At 40.7% G+C, this 25,689-nt stretch overlaps 1 protein-coding gene across 2 annotated transcripts in view; it reads right to left on the bottom strand.

Moving 5' to 3' along the window:
- Positions 1–16,735, bottom strand: part of CORIN (corin, serine peptidase) — a 245,929-nt gene extending 229,194 nt beyond the window's left edge. For both annotated transcript variants that reach the window (XM_008062553.1, XM_008062554.1), the window contains exon 1: positions 16,596–16,735. In XM_008062553.1, the coding sequence (XP_008060744.1) occupies positions 16,596–16,716 (121 nt within the window). In that variant the 5' untranslated portion in view covers positions 16,717–16,735. The remainder of the gene's footprint in view (positions 1–16,595) is intronic.
- Between the last annotated feature and the right edge of the window lie 8,954 nt (positions 16,736–25,689).

Here is a 25,689-nt window from a genome sequence, read left to right as displayed (position 1 = left end):
AAAAAAAAGGCGGGGGGGGGGAATAAAAGTACCTACTCACAGAGCGGGCTGATGGGATCCAATTAGTCAGTGAATATATAAACACTTGAAGCAACTCTTGGAGCATTGCAAGTCCTCCTTGGCTGCCTGTCATGACTACACAGTGATGGTAATGATAGTTAAATTGTCTTCCTTGGGGCTACTAAGGTACTTTTAGATAAATACCAATTTCCTTTCACCGTAAGTGCATCCCCGCATTGCAAAACGACCAATTTTCAAAAATGAACCACTTAGCCCACTTTTGGAGTGAAACAACTGTAATATATTGGTAGAAAGTCACATTGCAGCAAAGTTGCATGGCTCAAAAGTGTTTCAGCTCTACAATGACAACAACAATTTAATGATGCTTAAGAAATAGTCTATAATTCCAATAATAATATCCAAACATTATTGATACCTTATAATAAAGAGGTTAGGCACTATGGTAGGCAGAATAATGCTCCCCCAGAGATGCCACATCCTAATTCCCAGAAACTGTGAATATGTTACTTGAATAACTTACATGGCAAAAGAGATGTTATAGTGGTGACTAAAGTGAGGCTGTTGAAATAGGGTGACTATCCTGGGTCATTCAGGTGAGCCCAGTGTCTTTATAAACAGAAGAGGGAGAATAGAGGGTAGGTGTCAGAGTCATGAAGTATAAGAAAGACTCAATGAGCCATTGCTTATTTTGAAGACAGAAGGAGCCACAAGCCAAGGAATGCAAGAAGCTCTAGAAACCAGAAAAGGAAAGGAAACAGACTTTCTTTAAGCCTGCAAAGGAAACACTTTTTTTTTTTTTTTTTTTGAGTTGAAGTCTCACTCTGTCGCCCAGACTGGCGTGCAGTGGCCGCTCCTGGCCACCCCAGCCTCGACCTGCTGGGCTCCGGCAATCCTTCCGCCTCAGCCTTCCAAGTAGCCGGAATTACAGGCATGCACTACCACGCCCGGCTGATTTTTTGATTTATTGTAGAGATGAAGTCTTGCTGCCCAGGCGAGTCTTGAACCCGCAGGCTCAGGCAATCCACTCACCTCAGCCTCCCAAAGGCACGGGATTACAGGCTGAGCCACCGAGCCCAGCTAGGAAACACTTTAATCTTAGCTTAGTGACACCTGTTTTGGACTGATGAATTTTATAACTCTAAGAAAATTAATATGTGGGTTTTTTTTAAGCTACCAAGTTAGTGGTCACCTGTTATAGCAACAGTAGGAAACTAATATGCTCACCTTGTTAAAAAGCACCACTATAGGCATCAACTGAGTTAACAGATAACATAATTAATTCCTTTTCACAGGCTTTTAGAGAGAAAGAAACTAAAGTTTATCAGGGATAATTAACTTGCCCCAGAACTGAGTTGGACATGACACACAGACATACACATACACCCACACACACTTCTCAGCCCGGAGAAAGTATACAGGTTTTAAAAATATCAGTCATCATATGTTTGCAGAATTTACCTTCCTATGATGTGATTTTAAAATTAATTCCTTGTCTTTGTATTTGTAGCACATTTGTTTACTTTGCTTTTTCTGTGTCAGGAACGTCATACCTCCTCTCTGTTGAGAACACAAAATTTAGTAAGAGGTTCTTACTATCCAGATTTTTTATAGATTAGTTGAGGAAGACAGGCATGGAATCTAACAAATATAAACTATGTTATAAGTGCTTTGAGAATGACATGCATAGGACAATCTGGTAGCAAAATGTGCAGGACTAGCCATCATTCCGTTTTAGAAAGTCAGGAACACTTTCTCAAGTGTGATGTGAATTTTAAGAGATGATTAGTGATTTTCTAGGTTTGAGCAAAGGATTTGTGGGGAGGAGGGAATGTGACAATATGGAGTGAAACATTTTCTAGATAGAGCAAAGGAGGAAAAATTTGCAAGAAGCAAGTAAGGAAACTTGGCTAGCATACAAAGAGACTGGTAAGAGAAAAGGCTAGAGAGGGAATAGAAGACAGTGAGGGAAAGGGTTTGGGAAAGGCTTGAAATTTGTCTTGTGATGGAAAACTTTTGGAGAGTCTTAAAAGGGTGAAACATCATTAGAATGATCTCTCTGGCAGCGGGTGATGTTTGAAAGTCTAGGCCGGGCTCCGTGGCTCAGCCTGTAATCCCAGCACTTTGGGAGGCCAGGGTGAGTGGATTGCCTGAGCCTGCGGGTTTGAGACCAGCCTGGGCAACCTGGCAAGACCTTGTCTCTACAATAAAACAAAAAATAGCCGGGCGTGGTAGCACACGTCTGTAGTTTTGGTTATTCAGAAGGCTGAGGTGGAAGGATCGCTGGAACCCAGGAGGTCAAGGCTGGGGTAGCCGTGAGCATGCATGGCACTGTGCTCCAGCCTGGGTGAAGGAGTGAGAGTCCAACTCAAAAAAAAAAAAAATGTCTAGAAAATAGTTAGAAGGCTATTGCAACAGTCCAAGTAAAAAAAAAACGAAGGCCTCACCCAAAGCCAAAACCTTGAGGACAAAAGGAACATTTGGAAAAGAGCTTTCAGAGGCAAAAGCTTATAGCCATGAGAGAAAGGGTCAAAAGTCCCATCAAGGTTTCTGATTTGAATGACTGGGTAAAAAATGATACTCCCAGTTGAGGTAGTTGTGGCCATCGTTAGTGCTGTTCATCAAATATTTTTAATTCTCTCTCCTACTAGGACACAAGATAGGAGTTGCATTCTCTGGCCTCTTGGGTGAGACTTTGCATGACGTTGAAGGCCATAAGCAAAACTAAAAAGTGTTGCCTCTAGGCAGAAGCATTTAACTGCTGACAAAACTGCCTCCAAAGCGCTGGCACAAGAACCACAAAGGTTCAAGATGGCGACTGGCCCCTGAAGGACCTTGACGAGCACAACCCTCTTGCCATCTTAAAAGGACATGTAGTGGTGTAACTGGGTATCTCAGCCTTAAAATGTATTTTAAAGTTTCTATCTCTTTCTTAATCTTAAGCCTTGAAACATGTTTTGGAAACTTCTTTCTCCCTTTATCTACCAGACACATCTTTGCACCACAATTATCTGCCCGTATGATTGCTTAGAAATCCCAGGAGCTAATCTTAAAACAGTTTGACTTCAGGACTCTCACTTTGGGGATAGTCACCAGTTGATCCATAACCTGACTGCAGCTGAGATAACACCAGCCAGACCTCCGGGAGGACCCCCCCCACACAAGATAACCCATCAAGATACACCCTGTGCCACACCTACATGGTTCCCCCTGCCAAGATTCCCTTTTTAAACACTTGCACTTAGCCTAAAAATCTGAAACAGTTTCTTTGAGGCATGAACCTGGCCATTTCTCCATCTGCTGGCTTTTAAAATAAAATCACCATCCTTCCACTATGTCTCATGTTCATTTATTGTAGTTTACAAGCAGTGAGCAGCCAAGCTTGCATCAGTTACAGCATGAGTAAGACATTAGCGTTTGTCGTTTTTAAACCACAGGTATTTAGGGATTTGCTGTTGTTGTTACACAGCAGAGTCTAGCCAATCTTGACTGATACAATAGATACTAAAGAATGAAAAAATAGATTTGTAGGAGCTTATTTTTGCTGTTGTTATTATTACTACATATACATTGAGTATAAAGCACCTATGAAATATTCAAGGGGGGGGAAAGCCCAAATAAGAAGCAATCTAAAGATTTCCTCCAGATGCCTTGCCAGAACCCCCACAAAGCTGCCTCTCGTGTGCTCCCATGGCACACACTGCTTATATCACAGCTTATACACACTCAAGTGGAATTGGCTATTCTATGTACATCTGTACCTCAAGGCCCCAGCAGCACATATCACCAGTGTAGCCCTCAGTAAATATTTGTTGAGTGTATTTGTTGAATGATGAATGAAATGATGGGAACAACCAACATTGCCAAGAGGGGAATGGGTGCAAAGTGGGCAAAGAGCATAGGACAGACATCTGCCATTTAAGGGACAGATAGGGAAAGGAGAGCTTAGGTAAACCGAGAAAGATCAGCCAGAGGGGCAGAAGGACAATCAGAAGTGACCAGATGAGGGCAAAGCTGAAGAGCATTGAGAAGGAAGTATGTAGTCAGCAGTGAGAAAGATCATATCTGGGTGACACCGCTGAGTAGAAGACACGGCAAGCACCAACCATGGACAGTCTCACCATGAACTGATGTCAACTAACAGAGAGAAAGTATAGGTTCTTGTTCAAATGCACATTGGTTGCCAATGCAGCACATTGGATAAAAAGACATCGGTGGCCTTGGTGAGAACAGATGCAGTAGTATGAAAAAAAGGGAAAGAGGAGATGATCAGATTGCAGTGTAATGAGGACTGATTGAAGCACAGGGATCATCTGGAGTGAGGCTTGTTAGATTTTAAATTCAGCAGGTGTGGAGCAGGGACTGAGATTCTGAATTCTGCATTTCACAAACTCTTAAGTGATGCTGATGCTAGCTCATGGCCCGTACTTTTAGACCAGGGTTCCTCATGCCCCGGCCGGTGATGGGTTGCCTGGTCTGTTAGGAACGAGGCCACACAGCAGGAGGGGGGCAGCAGGCAAGTGGAGCACCTGCTGTCAGATCAGCAGTGACATTAGATTATCATAGGAGCACAAACCCTATTGTAAACTGCACATGAAAGGGATCTAGGTTGCACGCTCCTTATGAGGAGCTAATAAGCCGGATCACTGCCTCATCCCATCTGTCTGTGGAAAAATTATCTTCCACGAAAGCAGTCCCTGATGCCAAAAAGATTGGAGATCACTGCTTTAGACTATCTTTTTTCATTCATTCATTCATTCATTCATTCATTTAGAGACAGGGTCTCATTCTGTCACTCAGGTTGGAGTGCAGTGGTGTGATTATAACTCACTGCAGACTCAACTCCTGGACTCAAGAGATCCTCTTGCCTTGACCTCCTAAGTAGCTGGAGCTATAGGTGTGTACCATCATACCCAGCCAATTTCTTTTTCTTTTCTTTTTTTTTGGTGAAAATGGGATTTTGCTGTTTCCCAGGCAGGTCTCAAACTCCTGACCTCAAGCAATCTTCCCACATCAGCCTCCCAAAGTGCTGGGATTACAAACATGAGCCATACATTCAGTCTAGACTATCATTTCAAAAAGTTTTAGACACAATACAGAACCGCAAGGCTGAGAAGTAAAAGAAAAAAACATGCTCATGCTTGAGAACCCTATGTTGATGACTCTGTACCAGAAAGCCAGAGCTATTAAGATAAATTGAAGATTTAAATAAGTGATGTGTAGTCAGGTCATGAAAGATTATAGAGAATCTTAAATTGGGGGTGTGAAAATATAAGGAGTTGGGAGATTTTCCATTTTTAAATGATACTCAAAATTAGGAAGTTAAGATTCTCAGAATTCTGAATTCTGAATTCCTGTATAAGCCACAGATTGCTAAGTAATTTTCTGAGAGAAAATTGTATTTAAGTTCAATGATTTCCAGATCATGTAGCACTTTTGAGGAAAAAAAAACCAAGTTTAAAGAGGAATATTTCTCTTGAGTTCAAGAAAAGCCAACAGTTTACCAAATGTCATATACTTTCTATATCACTATAATTTTCTTTCTTCTTCATTTCATTAAAAAAATTAACAAGCCACACATGAACCTTTCATAATCTTAAGAAACCTAGAAAGGTAGTTTTAGGCCATTCGCATAAGCTTATGGCTAAAGCAAAGAAAATTTATTTTAGATGTGGATGAGTGAACGTGTGGAAAAGTTTTTAAAACCAAGTCTTTAATTGCTTGGGAAAGAAAAAGTTAGGAGCATTCTAATGAGAGTTTTTGGACCATAACCTTGGTGAAATTCAATTGAGATGAACAATAGTTTGAAAAAATTAATTCAGAACATACGCTTCTATCTGTAGGACTCCCTACCACATACCTCACCTCCTTTAACACATTCTGCAAACAACTGCCAAAGACAACTTTTAAAAGTCCCAACCAAGAAATCATTGCCAAGATCAGTGTCAAAAAGCTTTGTTCCCCTATGTTTTCTTCTAGGAATTTCATGGTTTTGTGCTTTAATCTTAGATCCACGTTGATTTGATTTGTATAATGGTATAAGATGAGGGTTTAATTTCTACTCTTTTGCATGTGGCTACTCAGTTTTCCTAATACTATTTGTTGAAGAGACTACCCTCTCCCCCTTTTGTTTATTCTTCGCACCTTTGTTGAAAATCAAATAACTTTCTCTATTTGGGTTTATTTCTGGGTTCTTTATTCCAGTCCCCCCACTGCTCTACTGCTTTGATTACTACAGTTTTGTAACATATTTTAAAAGCAGAAAGTGGGATGCTTCTAGCTTTGTTCTTTTGCTCAACATTGCCTTGGGAATTTGGAGGTCTTTTGTGATTACACATGAATGTTAGGATTTTATTTTCTATTTCTGTGAAAAACGCCACTGGAATTTAGCTAGGGGATGCATTGAAACTGTAGATCACTTTGGGTAGCATGGACATTTTAACAATAAAAATTCCTCCAATTGATGAATAGGAAATGTTTTCCATTTATTTGTGTCCACTTTAATTTTTTTTGTCAGTATTTCATTGTTTTTGGTGTAAAAATAATTCATCTCCTTGGTTAGGTTTATTCCTAAGTCATTCTTTTTGATGATTTGGCAATGATTTCTTATATATGACATCAAAAGCACTGGCAACAGAAGAAAAACAGAGAAATGGCATTACATCAAACTATAAAGCTCCTGCATAGCAAAAGAAACAGTCAATAAAGTGAAGAGATAACCTACAAAATGAGAGAACATATCTGCAAACCATATATTTGATAAATAGTTAATGTCCAAAATATATATGGAACTCATGCCACTCAATAGCAAAACAAACAAACAAAAAAAAATCAATTTTTAAAAACTGTCTAAGGATCTAAATAGACATTTCCCCAAAGAAGATATACAGTCAATAGGTATATGAAAAGGTGCTCAACATAACTAATCATCAGAGAAATGCAAATCAAAACCACAATGAGACATCTCCACATAGGTTTTAGGGTGGCAATCATCACAAAACCCCAAAAGATAGCAGATGTTAGAGAAATGTGGAAAAGTTGGAATCCTTGTCTACTGTTGATGGAAAAGGAAATTGCTACAGTCACATGGAAAACACTGTTGAGGTTCCTCAAAAAATGGAAAATAGTACTCTCATGTGATCCAGCAATCCCACTTCTGGGTATGTAGCCAAAGGAATTGGAATAAGAATCTCAGACCTGCACTGCCATGTTCATTGCAGCCTTAGGCACAAGACTTGGAAGCAGCCCAAATGTCCTCTGACAGATGGGTGGATGACAAAATGTATGCACACACTCACATATACACACAATGGAACATGGTTCAGACTTGACAAAGGAAATTCCACCATTTGTGCTAGCATGGATGAGCTTGGAGGACATTCTGCTAAGTGAAACAAGCCAAGCACAGAAGGACAGACACTGCGTGATTCCGGTCATATGAGGAACCTGAAATGGTCGGAGTCATGGCAACAGAGAGGACAATGATGATTGCCAGAGGAGAGACATCAAAGGACAGAAAGTCTCAGTAATGCAGGGTAAGAGCAATTATGCAGGACGGTGCCAACAGTACTTCATTTTATACTTAAAAATTTGTTAAGTGGGTAGGCCTTATGTTAAGTGGTCTGATCATGAAAAATAATAATAATTTTAATAATAGCAAAGAAGATGGGAGGAAATTTTTGGAGGTGGTGGCCATGTTGATGGCATAGGTTATGGTGATGGTTTCACAGGTCTACATGTATCGTCAGACTCATCAAACTGTGACCCCTACAATAGGTATGTCAGTTGCATCTCATTAAAGGGGTTAAGGTTTATTGAATGAATGAGTGCTGCAGCCAGACCCTGTCCCTACCTTCTGTCAACACCCTCCTGGTGGATTTCATATTTACAGTGCTCCTGCCTTAGGGAAGCCTCCCCTTACCTCAACCCAGGCCCCGACACCTGTCATAACTTCTCCTAGCACCTTGTCACTTCCCACACAGCAGGGATCACTGTCGTAATGCATTAATGAGGTGATCATTCTTTCAGTGCCTTCCTCCCTCATGGTGGAGTCCCTGAGAACAAGCTTCAGCCAATGCTATTCCTAGACAACAATGCATGGCACACAACGGGCACTCAATAAATGCTTGGCAAAGGAATTAACAGTATCAAAATTTAACTACAATTTTATTTCTTTTAGATATTTCTCAACATAGCAAAATACTTTAAATGCTGCATAATAATATATATGCATATCATATAATATTATATATTACTTATATATTATATAATATGTATATATTATAATCTCCTCAATCTATGCCATCAACATGGCTGCCACCTCCAAAAATGTCCTCCCATCTTCTTTCTATTATTATTTTTTCATGATCAGAACACTTAGCATAAGACTTACCCTCTTAACAAATTTTTTTTGGGGGGGAGGGGTTGAGTCTCCCTTGACCGCCCAGGCTGAAGTGCAGTGGCACACTCATGGCTACCCCAGCGTCGACCTGCCGGGTTCCTGCGATCCTTCCACCTCAGCCTTCCAAGTAGCTAGAACCACAGATGCACGCTACCATATCCAGTTAATTTTTTGTTATTTTATTGTAGAGACGAGGGCTCACCAAGTTGCCCAGGCTGGTCTCGAACCCACGACGCAGGCAATCCTCTCGTCTCGACCTCCCAAAGTGCTGGGATTATAGGCTAAGCCAGCAAGCCCGGTCAACAAATTGTTAAGCATAAAATAAAGTACTGTTAGCTGTCAGCACTATGCTATACAGTTGCTCTCTAGAACTTACCTTGCGTTACTGAGATTTTCTGTCCTTTGATGTCTCTCCTCTGGCAATCATCATTCTCCTCTCTGTTGCTATGACTCCGACCATTTAGATTCCTTGTGCTGGAATCATGCAGCCTTTGCCCTTCTGTGCCTGGCTTGTTTCACTTGGCATAATTATATATTATGATATTTAATATTGCAATATTATAATATATAAATACATATATATATAGGGTGCCAAAAAATATATACATATTTAAGAGGTGTTATCTGTGTATTACTTTTCAAAGTTCAATTAAATTACAGTAACAAGTGTAGTATGATGTTCGCTCAACCATGCTTCCGCCATTTTATTTGACTGTCCTGCCTGTTGCATGGTGATGCTAGCATTAATTTGATGAATGCCATCTATTGAGCAAAAGTCATACTTAAAATGTGTAGACATTTTTTGGCACCCCTGTATATATTGAACTGATACCTGCCTTAAATTCTATATATCAGGTATCAGTTCAATCTCTGATAAACACTCCATGGTAAAAACTGATTCTTTTTATTTATTTATTTTTATTTTTTATTTTTTGAGTTGGAGTCTCATTCTGTCACCCAGGCTGGAGTGCAGTGGCATGATCATGGTCACCCCAGCGCTGACCTGATGGGCTCCAGCGATCCTTCCGCCTCAGTATTCCAAGTAGCCAGAACTACAGGTGCATGCTACTGTGCCAGGCTAATTATTTATGTATTTATTGTAGAGCTGAGGTCTCACCAAGTTGCCCAGGCTGGTCTCGAACCTGCGGCTGAGGCAATCCACTCGCCTCAGTCTCCCAAAGTGCTGGGATTACAGGCTGAGCCACCGAGTATGGCCTAAAAACGGATTCTTACAGTCTTGTGATGGCAGGACAAGCATGTAGGTTTAGTTCTTAAAAGTTAGGAATCCACCTCCAAAGTAAATCTCAGGTCTAAGAATAAAAGGCTTGTGAAATTTGCCATGGCTACAAGTCCAGCAGTTGATCACCTTCATTCCTTCCTAGCTACTTCATGGGCATTTAGGATATTGCAGCCATGGCTTGGTTCTGGGGTTCTGGGCTTATGGATTGTGGGGTTACTATGGCAATGGGTCATAGCACAAAAGTTTTAATTCTTATGGACAGAGTTACAATGAGACAAAACATATTTTTAGTTAATTGTTATTTGAGCATGCTAAAACTATTTATTGAAATAATAATCTGATAATTATTCATAAGCAAATGAAAGCAATTATTTATTTCCATAATAAACTTTACCATTTATAAAAACATTTTTTTCAGATTTAAAAATATAGTTTATTGAGAAAGTAAATCGAGAGAGAGAGAGAGAAAGAGGGGATTCACCTCCCCAAGGGAGAGGAGGGGGCCAAAGTTAGGACACATGGCAATGGCCATAACTCAAAGAGCACATGGCCACACCAGAGTCTAGTAAGGAAATGGCCTATAAAAACATTTTCACAGATATCATTTCATTGGTCTTCCAAGCAATTATGTGATGTGAAAAAGAATGATCTCACAGAGAAAAGATGACATATCCAACCTACACTCACACGTCTGGTAAACAGGAGAGCAAAGTCCTAGACCCAGACTCTCCAGTGCTAAGTTAAATGTTCTTTCTTCTATGTCATATGGCCCATTAGCATCAGACCATAACTAAAGAAACTTTTTAAACTACATATAATGTCACTTTCTCATTTTTCACTTTCCTTTTTTTTTTTTTTTGAGTTGGAGTCTCACTCTGTCGCCCAGCCTAGAGTGCAGTGGCCACTCCCGGCCACCGCAGCCTTGACCAGCTGGGCTCCGGCGATCCTTCCGCCTCAGCCGAATTACAGGCATGCGTTACCACATCCGGCTGATTTTTTTTTTTTTTTGGTTTTTTGTAGAGATGAGGTCTCGCTGCCCAGGCAGATCTCGAACCTGCGGGCTCAGGCAATCCATTCACCTCAGCCTCCCAAAGGCGCAGGATTACAGGCTGAGCCACTGAGCCTGGTATTTTTCACTTTCTTTCGAGAACCTGAATCATGACTTTAGAGTCCAAATCTTTGGAAGCATATGGACAACTTAGACTCTCTGACGAATTTAGAAATATAAAACTCAACCTTTGTAGCTCAAGCCTCAGTTTGGGGGTTGGATGAGAAAGCCCTACTGCTCTCTGCTATAGTCCACTGCTAAAATAATTACTCAAAAACCCAACTCCCTTATCTTCAAAAATCGTTTTGCCATTTTGACTTTATGCATGAGAGAAGCCAAAACAGACAAATTTAGAGGCATTTAGGACATCTGTGTTTGTTAGCACAAGGCTTGATGGTTTCTGCTTAATCAATAGTCCTCTCATCTGTATCTCTGCCTCTTGAAGCTGGAGCCTGTACTATTCAGACACGCCTAGCATCCAAGCATCCCTCAGCAACCCTCGTGTACACAGAAGTAACTACAAAACTTGGAATGAGCATGCAGTCATAAACTCAAACCAAACAGAACATTTTTAAAAGTAAGCAGGATTTAATGAGGTTTTTAAAAACAAAGATATAAAATGGTTGAATCGCTCGTGACAACAACAAACATCTCAGTCACAAAATAAGGAATATTTATTTGTGCAGATATTATTTCAATATGGCTATATCAAATCATGTGCTGCAGAATTTGTAAAAAGAATGCTTTTGAAGATGTGTGGGGGGAATCCACACTTCCTGCAATTTCTAAACAAAATAGCATTTAGGAGTGGTTACAAACTAGGACTCGGCCTCATCCCATACATAAGGGACATAAAATTCTGCTCTTGGTATATACCCATGAGAAATGAAAATGCATGCCTCCACAAAAACGTACACATGAACGTTCATAATAGGATTATTTATAATAGCCAAAAGATAGAAATATTCCAAATGCCCATCAATTGACAAATGGATAAACCAACGATGGCATACGACAATGGAATTTTGTTCATCCATCAAAAGGAAAGAAGTTACAACATGGGTGAACCTTACAAACACTATGCTAAATGGAAGAAGCCAGTCACCGGTGATCACATATGGTCATGGAAATGTCTGGAACAGGGAACTCTAGAGACAGAAAATAGATTGGTGATAGTAAGGTTGGGATGAGGTGATGTGGAAGGAGGGCATGGTAGCTATGGGCTACAGGGTTTCTTCCTAAAAATGTTCTAAAACTGACTGTGGTGATGTTTTCACTTATCTGTGACTATACTAAAAGCCACTGGATTGTACACTTTTTTTTTCTTGAGACAGGGTCTCACTCTGTCACCCAAGTTTGATCTCCTGGGTTCAAGTGATCCTTCACCTCAGCATCCCAAGTAGCTGGGACTGCAGGCATGGGCCACCATATCCAGCTAATTTCTTTTTTCTTTTTTTAAAATAGAAACGAGATCTTGCTATGTTGCCCAGGCTGGTCTCAAATTCCTGACTTTAAGCGATCCTCCTGCCTTGGCCTTCCAAAATGCTGGAGTGACAGGCGTGAGCTGCCGCACCCAGCTCAAGAGTACACTTTAAAAGGTATTTGAATTGAATGATATATAAATTCTATCTCAATAAAACTGTAAAAAAAGAAAAAATTTAATCAGTAAACATAATTCACTTAAAGCACTGTTTTAATAGCATTCCTCCTCCGCCCTCTTCTCAGAGGCCTCAAAGCTCTGAGGTCCTTAAAAATACTTTTTATATTAGCATTAGACCCTGAGAACGAATACAGAGGGTGCCAAAAAAAAAATATGCATCTTAAGCGATGCTATTCACGTATGACTTTTAGTTCACCATAATCAGAAGTGTCTGGACGCTGGTGGTAAACCACTCTGAGCATCTCTTGTAATTGCAGAAGTCAAATGTGACTTATTCATCTTTTATTATCAATATATATTGAGTGTTGAGATTTTAACATGGTTTTCTTTTGCTTAAAATGTGTATACATTTTTTTGGCACCCTCTGTATATTCCTCTGTGTGTGTGTGAGCCATTGACACAGTCTCAGAACGGTTAGATTTTTATAAAATGACAGCAGAATGACTGAGGCTCCTGACCAACTGATCTTTCCAGAAATAACTATAATCTCTGGACAAAATGCACAATAACAACATCCAATAGGCACTGCAGAGACAGGAAGAGAAGCCGCCTGTGTCTGAAGGGTGGTTGGCCCATGGAAGATTAGAACACAGATGAGGTCTGGGGTGACTCTGTGCCTTTAGCCAAAGAGCAGGCCACGACGGATATTGCAGAGTGAGAGGCACCTCCAGCTCCCATGGGAAACCTGTGGCCTTCCAGGGCTGAGACACCTTTTCTGGCCTCCTCTTACCTGGTCACCCTCTGGCCTCTGACCTCTGAGATGGCATTCCTAGGCTGCCTCCTTCTTCTCTGCTCCTCCTATATCTCCTGTTCCTTCCTCTTTCACTTAAACACTAGCATCTCTGGAGCTTTGCCCTCTGCTTTATTTATTATTTGTTTATTTTTTAGTTGGGGGCTCACTCTGTCACCCAGGCTGGAGTGCAGTGGCACCATCATGGCTCACCACAGCCTTGATTTCCTGGGCTCAGGTGAACCTTCTGCCTCAGCCTCCCGAGTAGCTGGGACTACAGGCACAGGCCACCACGCCTGGCTAAATTATTTATTTATGTATTTTTTTATTTAATAGTTGAGGTCTCCCTATGTTGCCCAGGCTGGTCTCAAACTCTTGGGCTCAACCAATTCCCCCACCGCAGCCTTTCTAAGTGCTGGGATCACAGGTGTGAGTCACCATGCCCGGCCACCCTCAATTTTTAATCAACACATTTTCTCTTCACACTTCATCAACTGCTGCTGCTTCAACTACTCCTGAGATGCCCACATACATGGCTGTAGCCAGAACTCCCTTCTCAGCCTTCCTTCCGAATGCCTTTAGCTTTAGACGTGAAATGGTGAGGTAAATTCTAAAGTCAGCATGGTTGCCAAAAATCCTACTGAGTTCCAGCTTCCCTAGGACAGCATCATTCTGGAGTTCTTATACTCCTCCATGTCTTGGTCCAGCCTGCACTCTCAAAATCATCAAGATGGATGCACTGAAACTATGGGCCCACTGTACTTTGTGGTCCCACGAGTGTCTCTAACTTACAGAGCAAGTGTCCAGTCTGCCCTCTGTCTGCCTCAGTCAGACTCTTCTGCCTTCACTTCTGTACTAACAGATGGTGTCACAATCCCCCTGGTGACCCGAGCCAAAATCCAGGAGCTAGCCTTGATCCCCTCCCACCCGCTACATCAAAATCCCATCTGTTTTGATTTCTGTTGGTTTGAATGCACCCTTGTCACCATACATAGAGTGGAACCAGAGCTCCAAACTGGTCTCCCTGCCTTCACTTATTTATGCCTCCAATCCTCTGTAATGTATCCAGTTTCACTTTTCCAAATGGAATTATGGTCAGATTTCTTTTTTCTTGGAAGATCTTCCAGTGTTAACCCACAACACACAGCAGTAGTTTTCAAGCACTTTTGTAGCAGATTAATACTATTTTCAAATAAATATTATAAACGTGATATGACTTTTTCAGATCAGCCTGGGCTTCAAGAGTGTCAGCTCACCCAGGCTCGGTGGCTCAGCCTGTAATCCCGCGCCTTGGGAGGCTGAGGTGAGTGGATTGCCTGAGCCCGTGGGTTCGAGACCCGCCTGGGCAACTTGGCGAGACCTCATCTCTACAATAAATCAAAAAATCAGCCGGGCGTGGTAGCGCGCGCCTGTAGTTCCGGCTACTTGGAAGGCGGAGGCGGAAGGATCGCTGGAGCCCAGCGGGTCGAGGCTGCGGTGGCCGGGAGCGGCCACTGCACTCCAGTCTGGGCAGAGTGAGACTCCTACTCAAAAAAAAAAAGAAAAAAAAAGAAAAAATGAAGCTAAACTCCACTTCATACCATATATAAAAATTTATTTTAAAAAAAAAGAGTGTCAGCTCAATGGGTTGGCCGCTGAGCCCGAGAGGGTCAGCTTGATGGGTTGGCAAGCCTAGACCCCAGAGTGTTGGCTCTAATGGACTGGCAAGCCAAGTCCTGAGCGTGTTGCAGCCCCCAGAAGTGTTTCAGTTTCGGAGTCTCGCCTTCTTCCAGCAGCTCCCTCCGTTCAACTGGCTCCATCAGCTGGAAAGCCAGTCTCCAGGGTGCACAGCTCTTCAGCTCTGATGATTTTCTGTGACTTTTTAGGTGGGGGTTCTTGTCTCATGCCCAAGAGTAATGAGGGACATGGGCAGCCGGAGAGTGAGAAAGCAGGATTTACTGAGAGAATAGAAAAGCTCCCACAGCGGGAGGGGACCCAAGAGGGTTGCTAATTTGGTGCTGAAACCCAGTGCTTGTATAGCCTTAAGACCAAGCCAATTGGCTAGCACTAGCTGTGAGTTGATTGGTTGGCACTGGTTGTTCTGATTGGTAAGTACTGAGGACCAATCAGCAGGAGGTAGGGGCCTAATGGTGAGCTGATTGGTCAGTACTTGGCAGCGAGCTGATTGGTTGTTTTTCTATCCCAGCAGCGAGTACTTTAGCTTGAGAGGCTGGCAGGTAGCTTATTTACCAATGCGAGTGTATCAGCCTAAGGCCTGCTAAATTGTCTGCTACATTGTTACCAAGGGACCCACCCTGTCTGGTCTGCCTAGCCTTTCTCTGGCTATCTCCTGTCTCATAAGGTCTTAATATCTACAAATAGATAGCAGCTGTCTTTTGTTGAAATTAATTTACTCTATAAGCTCTCAATGTGCAAATTTGATAAACCAATTTATGAAAAATAAGAGGTTTAGTGAAATTAAACATTTAAAAATCATTGGGAATGTAATCAAATAAACATCATCTTGATATTTACTTCTCTATTTTAGTTGATAGCATACATTCAAAAAAATCGTGATTCATGCCATTAGGTAGTTACCAGTGATAATAAGTTGCTGTTTTTTTCCCAAGAGTTCACCTTTCAAACTTAGGATATCGTTCTTTTAAAAAAAGATAGCAAGATGCCAATACACATTAGTTAACTCATCAGCACATAATACTGGATTTCTGGTGTTTGCTTGGATAAAACTTGGTGTGTAATATTTAGTTTGAGTGTGCTTTTAAGATCTGTTTTTTTGTTTGTTTGTTTGTTTAATGAAAGTCAAAGCAAACATTTGTGCAATCCTTGAGTCTCTGCCTCAGAAGCTTATTTCTGTGGAACAGAGTTTGAAAACCAGTGATCTGGCTGCTAAAGCCCAACCCCTCTATGAAATGCAAGACCCCGCCTCACTTAGGCCTTATCAGTCCAGCTGTGTGGTCTACCACTGCCAGATGCCTACCTAGTTTCTAAGTTCATCTTTATCCTTCAGGGAGTTACACTTTTGCACTTACTATTTTCTCTTCCAAAAGTTACTCCTGAACTACTACTGTCTTCTCACTGGAATTTCTATGAACTTAATTCCAAAGTTGAAACATAAGCTCCCCTGGGATGCCTTCTTTGTGCCCACAGGACCTGTATACACCTCTGTCTTCCACATGCACTGCCTTGTGTGTTAATCATGGCTTCCTCTTAACTGTGAACACCTAAGAAAAGATTTATGTAACCATCCCTGAGCTCTAGAGTGCTTGCAACCTAGTAATCATTCCTTAAATATTTTAAATTAATTAACTCATTTATATAATATTAATTAATAGCCAGGAGAGTGATTACAGAAGCTGAAACTGCAAATCTGCATAAGATAATCAACAGATAATCCTCTCATTGACTGAACACTTTAGGCAAAATAAGTAAAAATCGCTGTTTTAAATCACACCAGTTTGCATTTTGACTTTGCTTTTCTCTAATAACGGCATCACCCACCAACAAAAGACAGCAGAATCACCAGCAGAACGACTAGGGCACAGATGCACGGGATCAGGACCAGCAGAAGGAAACGGAGAAGATTGGCGGTTGCCAGCTTCCGTGGGCAAGCATCACCCATGTTATTGCGATCAGCTCTCAAGACCTAAAGCAAGAGAGGAAAATGAAACATGACTTTAATATTGCAAAGCAACTCAATACATGGCGTGAAATTTTAGATTATAGCTATCCATTTAGAGCAGCAGCATTTCTAAAGGCTCTTATTGTGTCTACTTGAGGGCATGAAATGAGCTTAGTCACCAAATCACACTAATAAATGAACAAGTAACTGTGCATTGACATTCAGAGAAGAGAAAATCATCTGTTTCTGAAACATTCTTCAGGAGCACATGAACTTTTAATAATATTCTATCTTGATTTTTTTAAAACATATTTGCCAATTGGGTACTACACTAAAGGGCTATGAATACCATGGCAAGAACTCACCCTGCCCCCAAGCTGGCCCCAAGCAAAGATTGCCTACAACAGGGATAAAAAATAATAAGTAGGTGTAGACAGGATGTTATTCAGACTTCATTCCTGTTGTCTCATTAGCCTAACCCAAATCTGCATGAATGTGGACAAAATAAGTTTTTAGCCATTAATAATTCAGCAAGGTACACTGTTACTGACCACGTATTTAGTGACAAGTTGGACAATGAGTAAGAGTCTGCCCTCTTGGCCAGTTAGATGCTAACAACTTCGAGGATGTGTTGACTGTCTGCACTGCTCCTGCATCCATCCATTGTGAGAGGATGATAAGGTGAAACCGTGATGGTTTGGACAAAGTACTTGTCTTCAAATGTTGCTTCGTTCAATCTCTTGCCAGAACTGGTGTCTGGAAATTCATTTATCACAGATGGGCTAGCTCAGGGCAGACTTTTTCAAAAGAAGTCTGAGATGGTACTAAAAGTGCTGAGTCATTATGAGAAACTCCTCTGGCCCCCTTAATGAAGGTGTTTCTCATGGTCTTCTCTTGAACTTCTAACTCTGCATTTTCCCCTCTGACAGTTTCAGAGTTTGAAGTATAACCTCTGTGAAACAATCTCCTGAGTCGTTCCTGTATCCTAAACATTCTTTTGAGTTGCATCAAATAAGTCCAATGCCTGGTGATGAGCAGCATCTCTTCTCAACAAGTCAAAACCCAAAACTAACCTCCTTGTTTCTCTCTACCTTCAAACTAGTTCTTCTACTGACTTCCATATTTGTGTTCATAGAAACTCAACAACCCAAAGACTCCTCAGTTCCCCATCGTTCCTCTGTGCAGCACATTACCAGATTTTGTTGGTTCTTCCTCTACAATAAATATCTAACTTCAAAAAGAATAAATGACCTTGGATAGTGAGCCTTATCATCATCAAGAAGTTGTTCTAGCCGGGCTCGGTGGCTCAGCCTGTAATCCAGCACTTTAGGAGGCTGAGGTGAGTGGATTGCCTGAGCCCGTGGGTTCGAGACCCACCTGGGCAACTTGGCGAGACCTTATCTCTACAATAATTCAAAAAATTAGCTGGGCATGGTAGCACGTGCCTGTAGTTCCAGCTACTTGGAAGGCTGAGGCGGAAGGACCACCGGAGCCCAGCAGGTCGAGGTTGCAGTGGCCGGGAGTGGCCACTGCACTCCAGTCTGGATGACTGAGTGAGACTCCAACTCAAACAAACAAACAAAAAGAATTATGAACTTTATTTGGCATCTACAACACTGGAAGACATTTCTTTGAGGTGGTCTCAGGAGTATTATAGGGGCAATTTTCTTGAGTGGCAAATTCACCGTGCTCATTGCTATCAGGAATCCTGCAGCTAATTACACCCCACTTAGTGTTCATAAGTAAAGAGTGAGTGAAGAAAGTGCTGGAGTCTCAATATCTCCTATAACTATGAGGAAAGACCCCTCCAAAAAATCTGGAATTTATTTCTAAAAAATTGTGTATTTATTTTTATAAGTTTGAATTTCAGTTACCTTCCAAGTACTCTCTGTCTGATGCAATACACCTATTTAGACACTTTTTCCATTGCTCACAACAGTTTTTGAGTTCATCGATTTTGATGCCTTTTAGCACTTTTGGTTTCACCTCTTCCACATTGGCAAAACATTTCCCTTTGATGACTATTTTCATCCAGGGAAACAAAATAAGGTCACTCAGGGCAAGATCGGGTGCATAGGGAGGGTGGAGTTGCTAAAAAAAACTACTGAACACTCAGTGTGGTATGGGCCAGTATGCTTGTAAATCACCCATCATGAAATGGACAAACGTATTGAAAGAATCTCCAAAAAAATTTCACTGAAGCTGAACACAACCTCTCACAACAATGCTAGCTGGTACACTGATGCCAATGGATTCCTAGAATACTAGCCTAGTGGAGGAAACCTACCCTCCCAAAGATAATTTTTGGTTTTTTGGGGGGTGCCCTCTCATATATATCAACAAGTACTAGACCTCTGGAAACCATACTCGCGATTACTTCAAATATGTCTCCCAGTGACAAGAAAATCGATGCTCTTTTCAAAGGTAGAGGAGGAAGAAATCCTTAGAAGAAATCCAATATTCTAGCACCGTCTTGAGTGCATCACTTTTCTCTTGCACTCTGGGTCTCTTAGAACTATTGCTGTGAGTGCTGCTTATTCTGAAGACCTTTGAGCTTCCTCTGGACATAATGCAACTCTCATACTTTGCTATTGCGTGAGCCATGCCAGAGGAGATAAATGACTAGGATTGTCCTTGAGTTTCGCTTCAGTAGACTCGGAGCAATCCTCTCTCCGGTTGGTATCACTCTTCCAGAATCCACCTTCCTTGTCCTTGAAACCAGAAGCTGAGCACAGGCACAGGACTCCACAGCTGGGGCAGGATGGACACACCTGGTTGAACCTGCTCATGTTTAAAGCATGTGATTCTATGTCTCCCCAATCCTATGGGTGAGAACTTGCTTTTTGTATCTTGGGAACTACATTTATCTTAAAAGCTGTCCAGTTGGCTCATATACAAGGTCCGACAATTACGTTCGCGAACCATCCTAGTAAAAGTGCCACATACCTCATGGCTGAATATCACTATGATACCCTCAAAGTACATCACTTGGGAAGCTATGCATCAACGCCAGCACCTAGTCCACTCATTCAAGCAATTTTGGAACTCTTTCTGGAATGGCTGTCAGAGCTGTGTCATTATTTGTTGGAGTCTGACAATCAAGTTGGTGAACTTGGCACCATAAGCTTATGCTGGCAGCACTGTACAAATAACTGTATTGGAACACCCTCCCTCCTCACCTGATCTGGCCCCCAATGACTTTTTTCTTTACCAGAAGATAAACGAAATATTTAAAGGAAGTTATTTGATGACATTCAGGACATCAAGGGTACTATGACGATGGCTCTGATGGCCATTCCAGAAAAAGAGTTCCAAAATTAGTTTCATGGGTGGACTAGGCACTGGTGTCAGTGCATAGCTTCCTAAGGTGAGTACTTCGAAGGTGACCCCAGTGATATTCAGCTATGAGGTATGGAGTACTTTTTCTAGGCTGAGTTCACGAACTTAATTGACGAACCCCATATATCTGTATATATGAATATTTAAAAACCTGTATTTTTAATATAATAGCCTAAAATATGAATCCTCTTAAAATCATAAAATAATAACCAAACTAAAACATAAATCCTCTTAAGAAAATCATATTTTTTAGTTCTTCATCAGGGCTCTTAGCAAAATTTAATATAATTGTACAGTAGCAAGGCAGACAAGACTGACTCCTTGTACTGTTACCCCAGTAATTATTTCTTCAGTAACTTGTGGTTATTCCAGAAAGACTGACAAGTAAAAATGCTATTCAAAAGAGAAGAAAATGATCAAGACTCGGTGCGCCACAATGGAAGAAAGGAAAGCATAGGTTTTAGGGCCATTCAGGTTGAAACAGCATCACAGGATGCCTACAGACTACAAGAACCAACAAACACTCAGAAGACTACAGAACCAGGAAATACTTCTTTTTTTTTTTTAAACATATTTTTTATTTTAAAATTGTGGGGTACAGTCAAGGGTTAGGTATACAAATATGCATTGTTCAGGTACCCTTGTTGATGAGGTGTGCCCCCCCATCCCCAGACAGATATCGACTACCGTTAATCCTACCTCTCTTCTCCTCCCTGTTCCCCCCATAGTTTCCGCCACTATCAATCCTTTTTTTATAGTATTACGATAGTTGTTCAAGGTCCACTTAGGAGTGAGAACATGTGATACTCAGATCTTTGTTTCTGTGAGAGATCACTCAGTATTATAAACTCCAATTCCATCCAGGTTGCTGCGAAATTCATGATTTTGTTCCTTTTTATGGCTGCGTAGTATTCCATTGTGTATATGTACCACATTTTTTAAAATCCAGTCCTCTTTTGATGGACAGCATGGTTGGTTCCATGATCTTGCTATTGTGAACAATACTGCAATAAATATACGTGTGCAGGTATCTTTTTTATAGAGTGATTTGAGTTCTTCAGGGTATATTCCCAGTAGAGGGATTGTGGGGTAATATAGAAGGTCAATTTTTAGAGCTTTTAGAAATCACCACACTGATTTCCACAGAGGCTGCACTAGTTTACACTCCCACCAACAGTGTAGAAGTGTTCCCTTTTCACCACATCCTCTCCAGCATCTGTTATTTTTTGTTATTGATAATGAGCATTCTGACTGGAGTTAGGTGGTATCTCAGTGTAGTTTTAATTTGCACCTCCTTGATGATTAGTGAGGTTGAACATTTCTCCATGTGTCTGTTGGCCGCTCGTATGTCTTCTTTTGAGAAGTGTCTGTTCATACCTTTTGCCCATTTTGTAATGGGGTTGTTTGTTTTTTTCTTTTCAGCACATTTGAGTTCCTTGTAGATACAAGGTGCTAGGCCTTTGTCAGACATGGAGTTGGAAAAACATAATCACAGCATAAGTCATATGAATCCAGTTATCTTTCATTAAAGATGCAAACATAGTCCTGTGCTCATCCATGAATTCCCAGTATCTAGAACAGCACCTGAACACAGCCAAGAGTGAGTGGATAAACAAATGCTTATTGAATAAATGAATAAGTTAAATCTCCTAAACAAAAATTACAGCATTATGCAAATAACCACTTCCTTTGTTAAATAATAGATGACTTACAAAGTCTATTCCTAAATCATGCATAAATCCTTGAAGAAGAAAATGTATTTGGCAGAAAATTACACACACACACACACACACACACACACACACACACACACAATTGCATACTTGTGGGTTGTGCATATCTGCTGACAACTGCACAATTGCTTAAACCTCGGAATCAAATCAGACACTTCTACCCCTCATTGCCTCTTCCACATGGATTTTTGCACGGCACAACTTTTTGCACAGCAACCACCAAGAACCCAGCTTTATGAAGACAGGACAACATCAGAAGGAATATAGCACAATCTCATGTTGAAACTGAGCTCCCTCAAGTTAATGTTCCATTTAGTGCTCTACAAATCGTGCAGCATCACTGCATTTCCCTCCAAATTTTAAAATCTCCAGCAAATTCCCCCTGAGTCACTGCAGCAGCTTGGGGAATGGCAGCACACAGTTTGGAAACCACAGTCCTTGAATTTCTCCCCAAAATCTAATTTAAAACAAACAGACATTTCCTGATCATTTATCTCAAGGTTTTGCTAAATATCTGCCATGTTTAGCTTTGGAAGTGGTAGCATTCGCTCAAAGATACTGTCTACAAAGAGACTAACATCAGTTTGCTATTTCTTAAGGTATGGCATCAGACATAAAGATATGTTGATATTTTTATTATAAATAGGATTTGCTTAAAATACCATTAAGAGCAGGCATACTTGAGGTAACATATACACTGTTTCTGATTAGCAGATGATTTTAAAATGTGAAGATTAATTCTACCCTCGTAAAGTGACATCATGCCATAGGTGTTATTAAACATCAAAATCATTCTTAAGCAAAATGATGAAATTATGTAGACTTAATACAGGATGACTAGTCAACACAGTCTGTGAATTTTAGGTGCACACATACGACTAGCCAGAGGTTATCCTAATTCATATGCCAATCTGTTCAATTTAATTCAAATTCTATGTATTGCTTTGAATGGTATGATATTACCAAGACAAAATGTTAAAGTATTCTTAAACAAAAATGCAAGTGCTCATTTTAATAGATATATGTAACATGATGGCAGAATTCCATGACCACCTGTCCTACCACAAAATATTTGCTTACAATGTTTAAAAAAATTGTTTCAATCCAAAGTCAACTCTGTATTTGTTTGAGACATTTAAGCACTTTAATTCTTCAGGTAGGATGATGAGGAACTGCAAATGAACTTGAACTCTTCCAATTCAGCAGAGCAGGGAAGAGCCTGCAAGGATAATAATCACTCCCATCGATGTGTCCTGACCAGGACCCAGACATCCCCAAAATGCTAGGGAATCTACACTGACACATATTAATATACTCACAGAACTAAAAAACTACAGTAATTCACTGCTAGGTATTTGGCTTGGAACATTGATGTCTTGCACAGTGATCATTCCAATATGTCATCTGAGTTGTTGTTTCCATCCCAGAGATGGAGTTTCTCCAACCCATCTCTATATTCTGTCCAGAGAGCAAAAACAAGTCAATTGTTACCTCCTTATTTAAGATGAAAAAGTGCCCATGCTAGATGTTTTCTGCTCTATTCTCAATCAATAACCCATGAAACTGTTCCTGACATGAATTAAAAGTAGACTTGTTGACTAAGAAATCAATAATTTAGATACTTCTCAAACCAGGCATCTGTCAATTCTCTATAATAATAATAGCTCCCACTCCACCAATAAGCAAAATGACTCCAAAATCATCCATCGGTGAATTATGCCAAACCCAAATGTCTCTTGTTGTGATGTTTGTTTTTAATATCCCAAGAGGCATAAAGAACAAGCATCTGGTTTTCAGTAAGTCTTTTCATCCCATTTTTCTGGCATTTAATTGAAGCATACGAAGTTCAAATAACTCATGCACTCTCTCAAAATGAAATTACTCAGTTCACACCAAAACACATGCTCCTGCAAGCCAGCCCTGCCTGCATTATTTTTCTTTGAAAATTAACAAAATAACAACAACACTAGATAGTCCTCTCCAAAGTCTTATATTCACACATCCCAGAATGTATGTTCAATATGGAAACTAGCTACCAACAAAATATTTATCCTGACAAGGAGTCTAGATAATAATAACCCAATACCCAGACAACACATCATATTATTGCTTCTACCTGGAGGATAGCATTGTTTCGCCGAAGTCAGGAAAATGAGAGGGAGCATTGGAATGTTTCAGAGGCAACTTGTACAATATTGTCTCCACCACTGAAAATCTAGGTGGCCTTATAAAGTCATCTCCCCTTCCTAACCATACTTCCATATCTACAAATAAGGGATAAAAATTAAATGTGTTGCTCCAGCTACAAATATTTCAAAAATAAAATGAAATTGGTAAAGCAGAAAAAGAAAAGAAAAAAATTAAAACAATGTTTCTTTCAAATTCAGAAAGCTCAAGAGCCTTTTTTTTTTTTAAACACATAGTTCAGAGTTTGCACAATCAAGTTTCCCTGAAGGAAAGTTATCATCTTTCTTTAAGTGAGGAGATATCCTTCCAGGCAATAGGAGAATCTTTTAGCCTTTTAGGTAAAACTCAATTTCTCTAGAACAAGGTAGGAGGGTTACATTTCTGTAATAGTTACAGAAGATGATCCTGGAAAGAAACAGAAACCTCCTCATTATCAAGACAAGATAGATGAATAGGATGCTGTGTCCTTTTTTGAGATAACTTTGCCCTCAATCTCAAACTTGCCACAATTATCATTTTTATGAAAGATACAAACTTTAAAGTAATAAAAATTTCCTTTTTGAAGGTAGCTACAACGTCAGAACTCTTTCTGCATGTATTGAAGAGGCGTAAAGTTCTTTTATTTTTTTCCATTTTTAAAAAAAAAAACAATGGACTGTAGTGGGGAATAAAAGAATTAGGTTAGTTAACTCTCAAGATATTCTTGACAAATTGTTCACCAAAAAAAATCTTAAATTTCATATCCTGATTATAGGTTGCTACATTTCTAAGGAAGCTGTGGCAAAAATCCACAGGATTGCAAAACAAAGCCAGACCTATTTTTCACGTAGCACTAAGGAGGCAGTTGGATTTATGCAACTCTCAGAGACTTAATTGACTCAACAACGGAAACGTTGTGCCTTTCAAAAAGTGAAACAGATTGTCAAAGTGAATAGAGGACTCAGTGATTGACTTTCTACAGCTGACAATAATCATAAAACGCCTACAAGACAAAATGTTCTGCTCTACAACAATCCATTTCAGGCAGTTCAATGCAGAGTAAAACATCAACAGATGTTGAAAACAATTAACCTACTGAACCCACCTGCCGAAAGGAATCGGCAGCAAAAAACACAAGGAAGGGTGTTGGGGGCTAGATGGAGCAGTGATTGCTTTCTGCCTACCTAAAGCAAAAGGATGAATTCCAGGCTGAACATTCATCCTGTGTTTTGCTAGGTTTCATGAACATTCCATCTGGAAAATACAGAGCAATTCTGTCTTGAGGTTTTCGTCATAAGGCCTGTCCATGTTGCCTGTTAAAATTTCACAGATCTGGTCCGATTCCACGCATGCTTGTGTGGCACCTAGTTATGCTCAGTTGGGCTGTGGGGATGAGGATGGAGATGAGATAGGTGGCAGCCTACCTCAGAGAAGGTGCGCAGCTTCCCAGGCAACTTCAGGACCCTGGAACAGGACAGCAATTCAGACACGTGCAAAAGCACCTCACACAGTAGCCACAGGCAGAGTGAGCTTCCCCATGAAGACAGAACAACAGGAGTCCGCGAGCACCACCCCAGGGAGTCCCAAAGCATGTGTGTTGGTCGGGGGAGGAGGGAGGCCAGGAGAGTTGGAGGAAAGAGGGAGGCCAGGGTAGTTAGAGGAAGGCCTGGGGAAGCAACACAACTGACATCTTGAGCAGGGCAATTTCTCACTGAGGGCTCTTTCACACATGTCA

The sequence above is a fragment of the Carlito syrichta genome, unplaced genomic scaffold (assembly GCF_000164805.1).
Source record: "Carlito syrichta isolate Samal-C Ts95f unplaced genomic scaffold, Tarsius_syrichta-2.0.1 Scaffold305745, whole genome shotgun sequence".
Lineage (NCBI taxonomy): Eukaryota > Metazoa > Chordata > Mammalia > Primates > Tarsiidae > Carlito > Carlito syrichta.
Note: the sequence above shows the minus strand (reverse complement) of the source record. Positions and strands in the feature narration are given on the sequence as shown.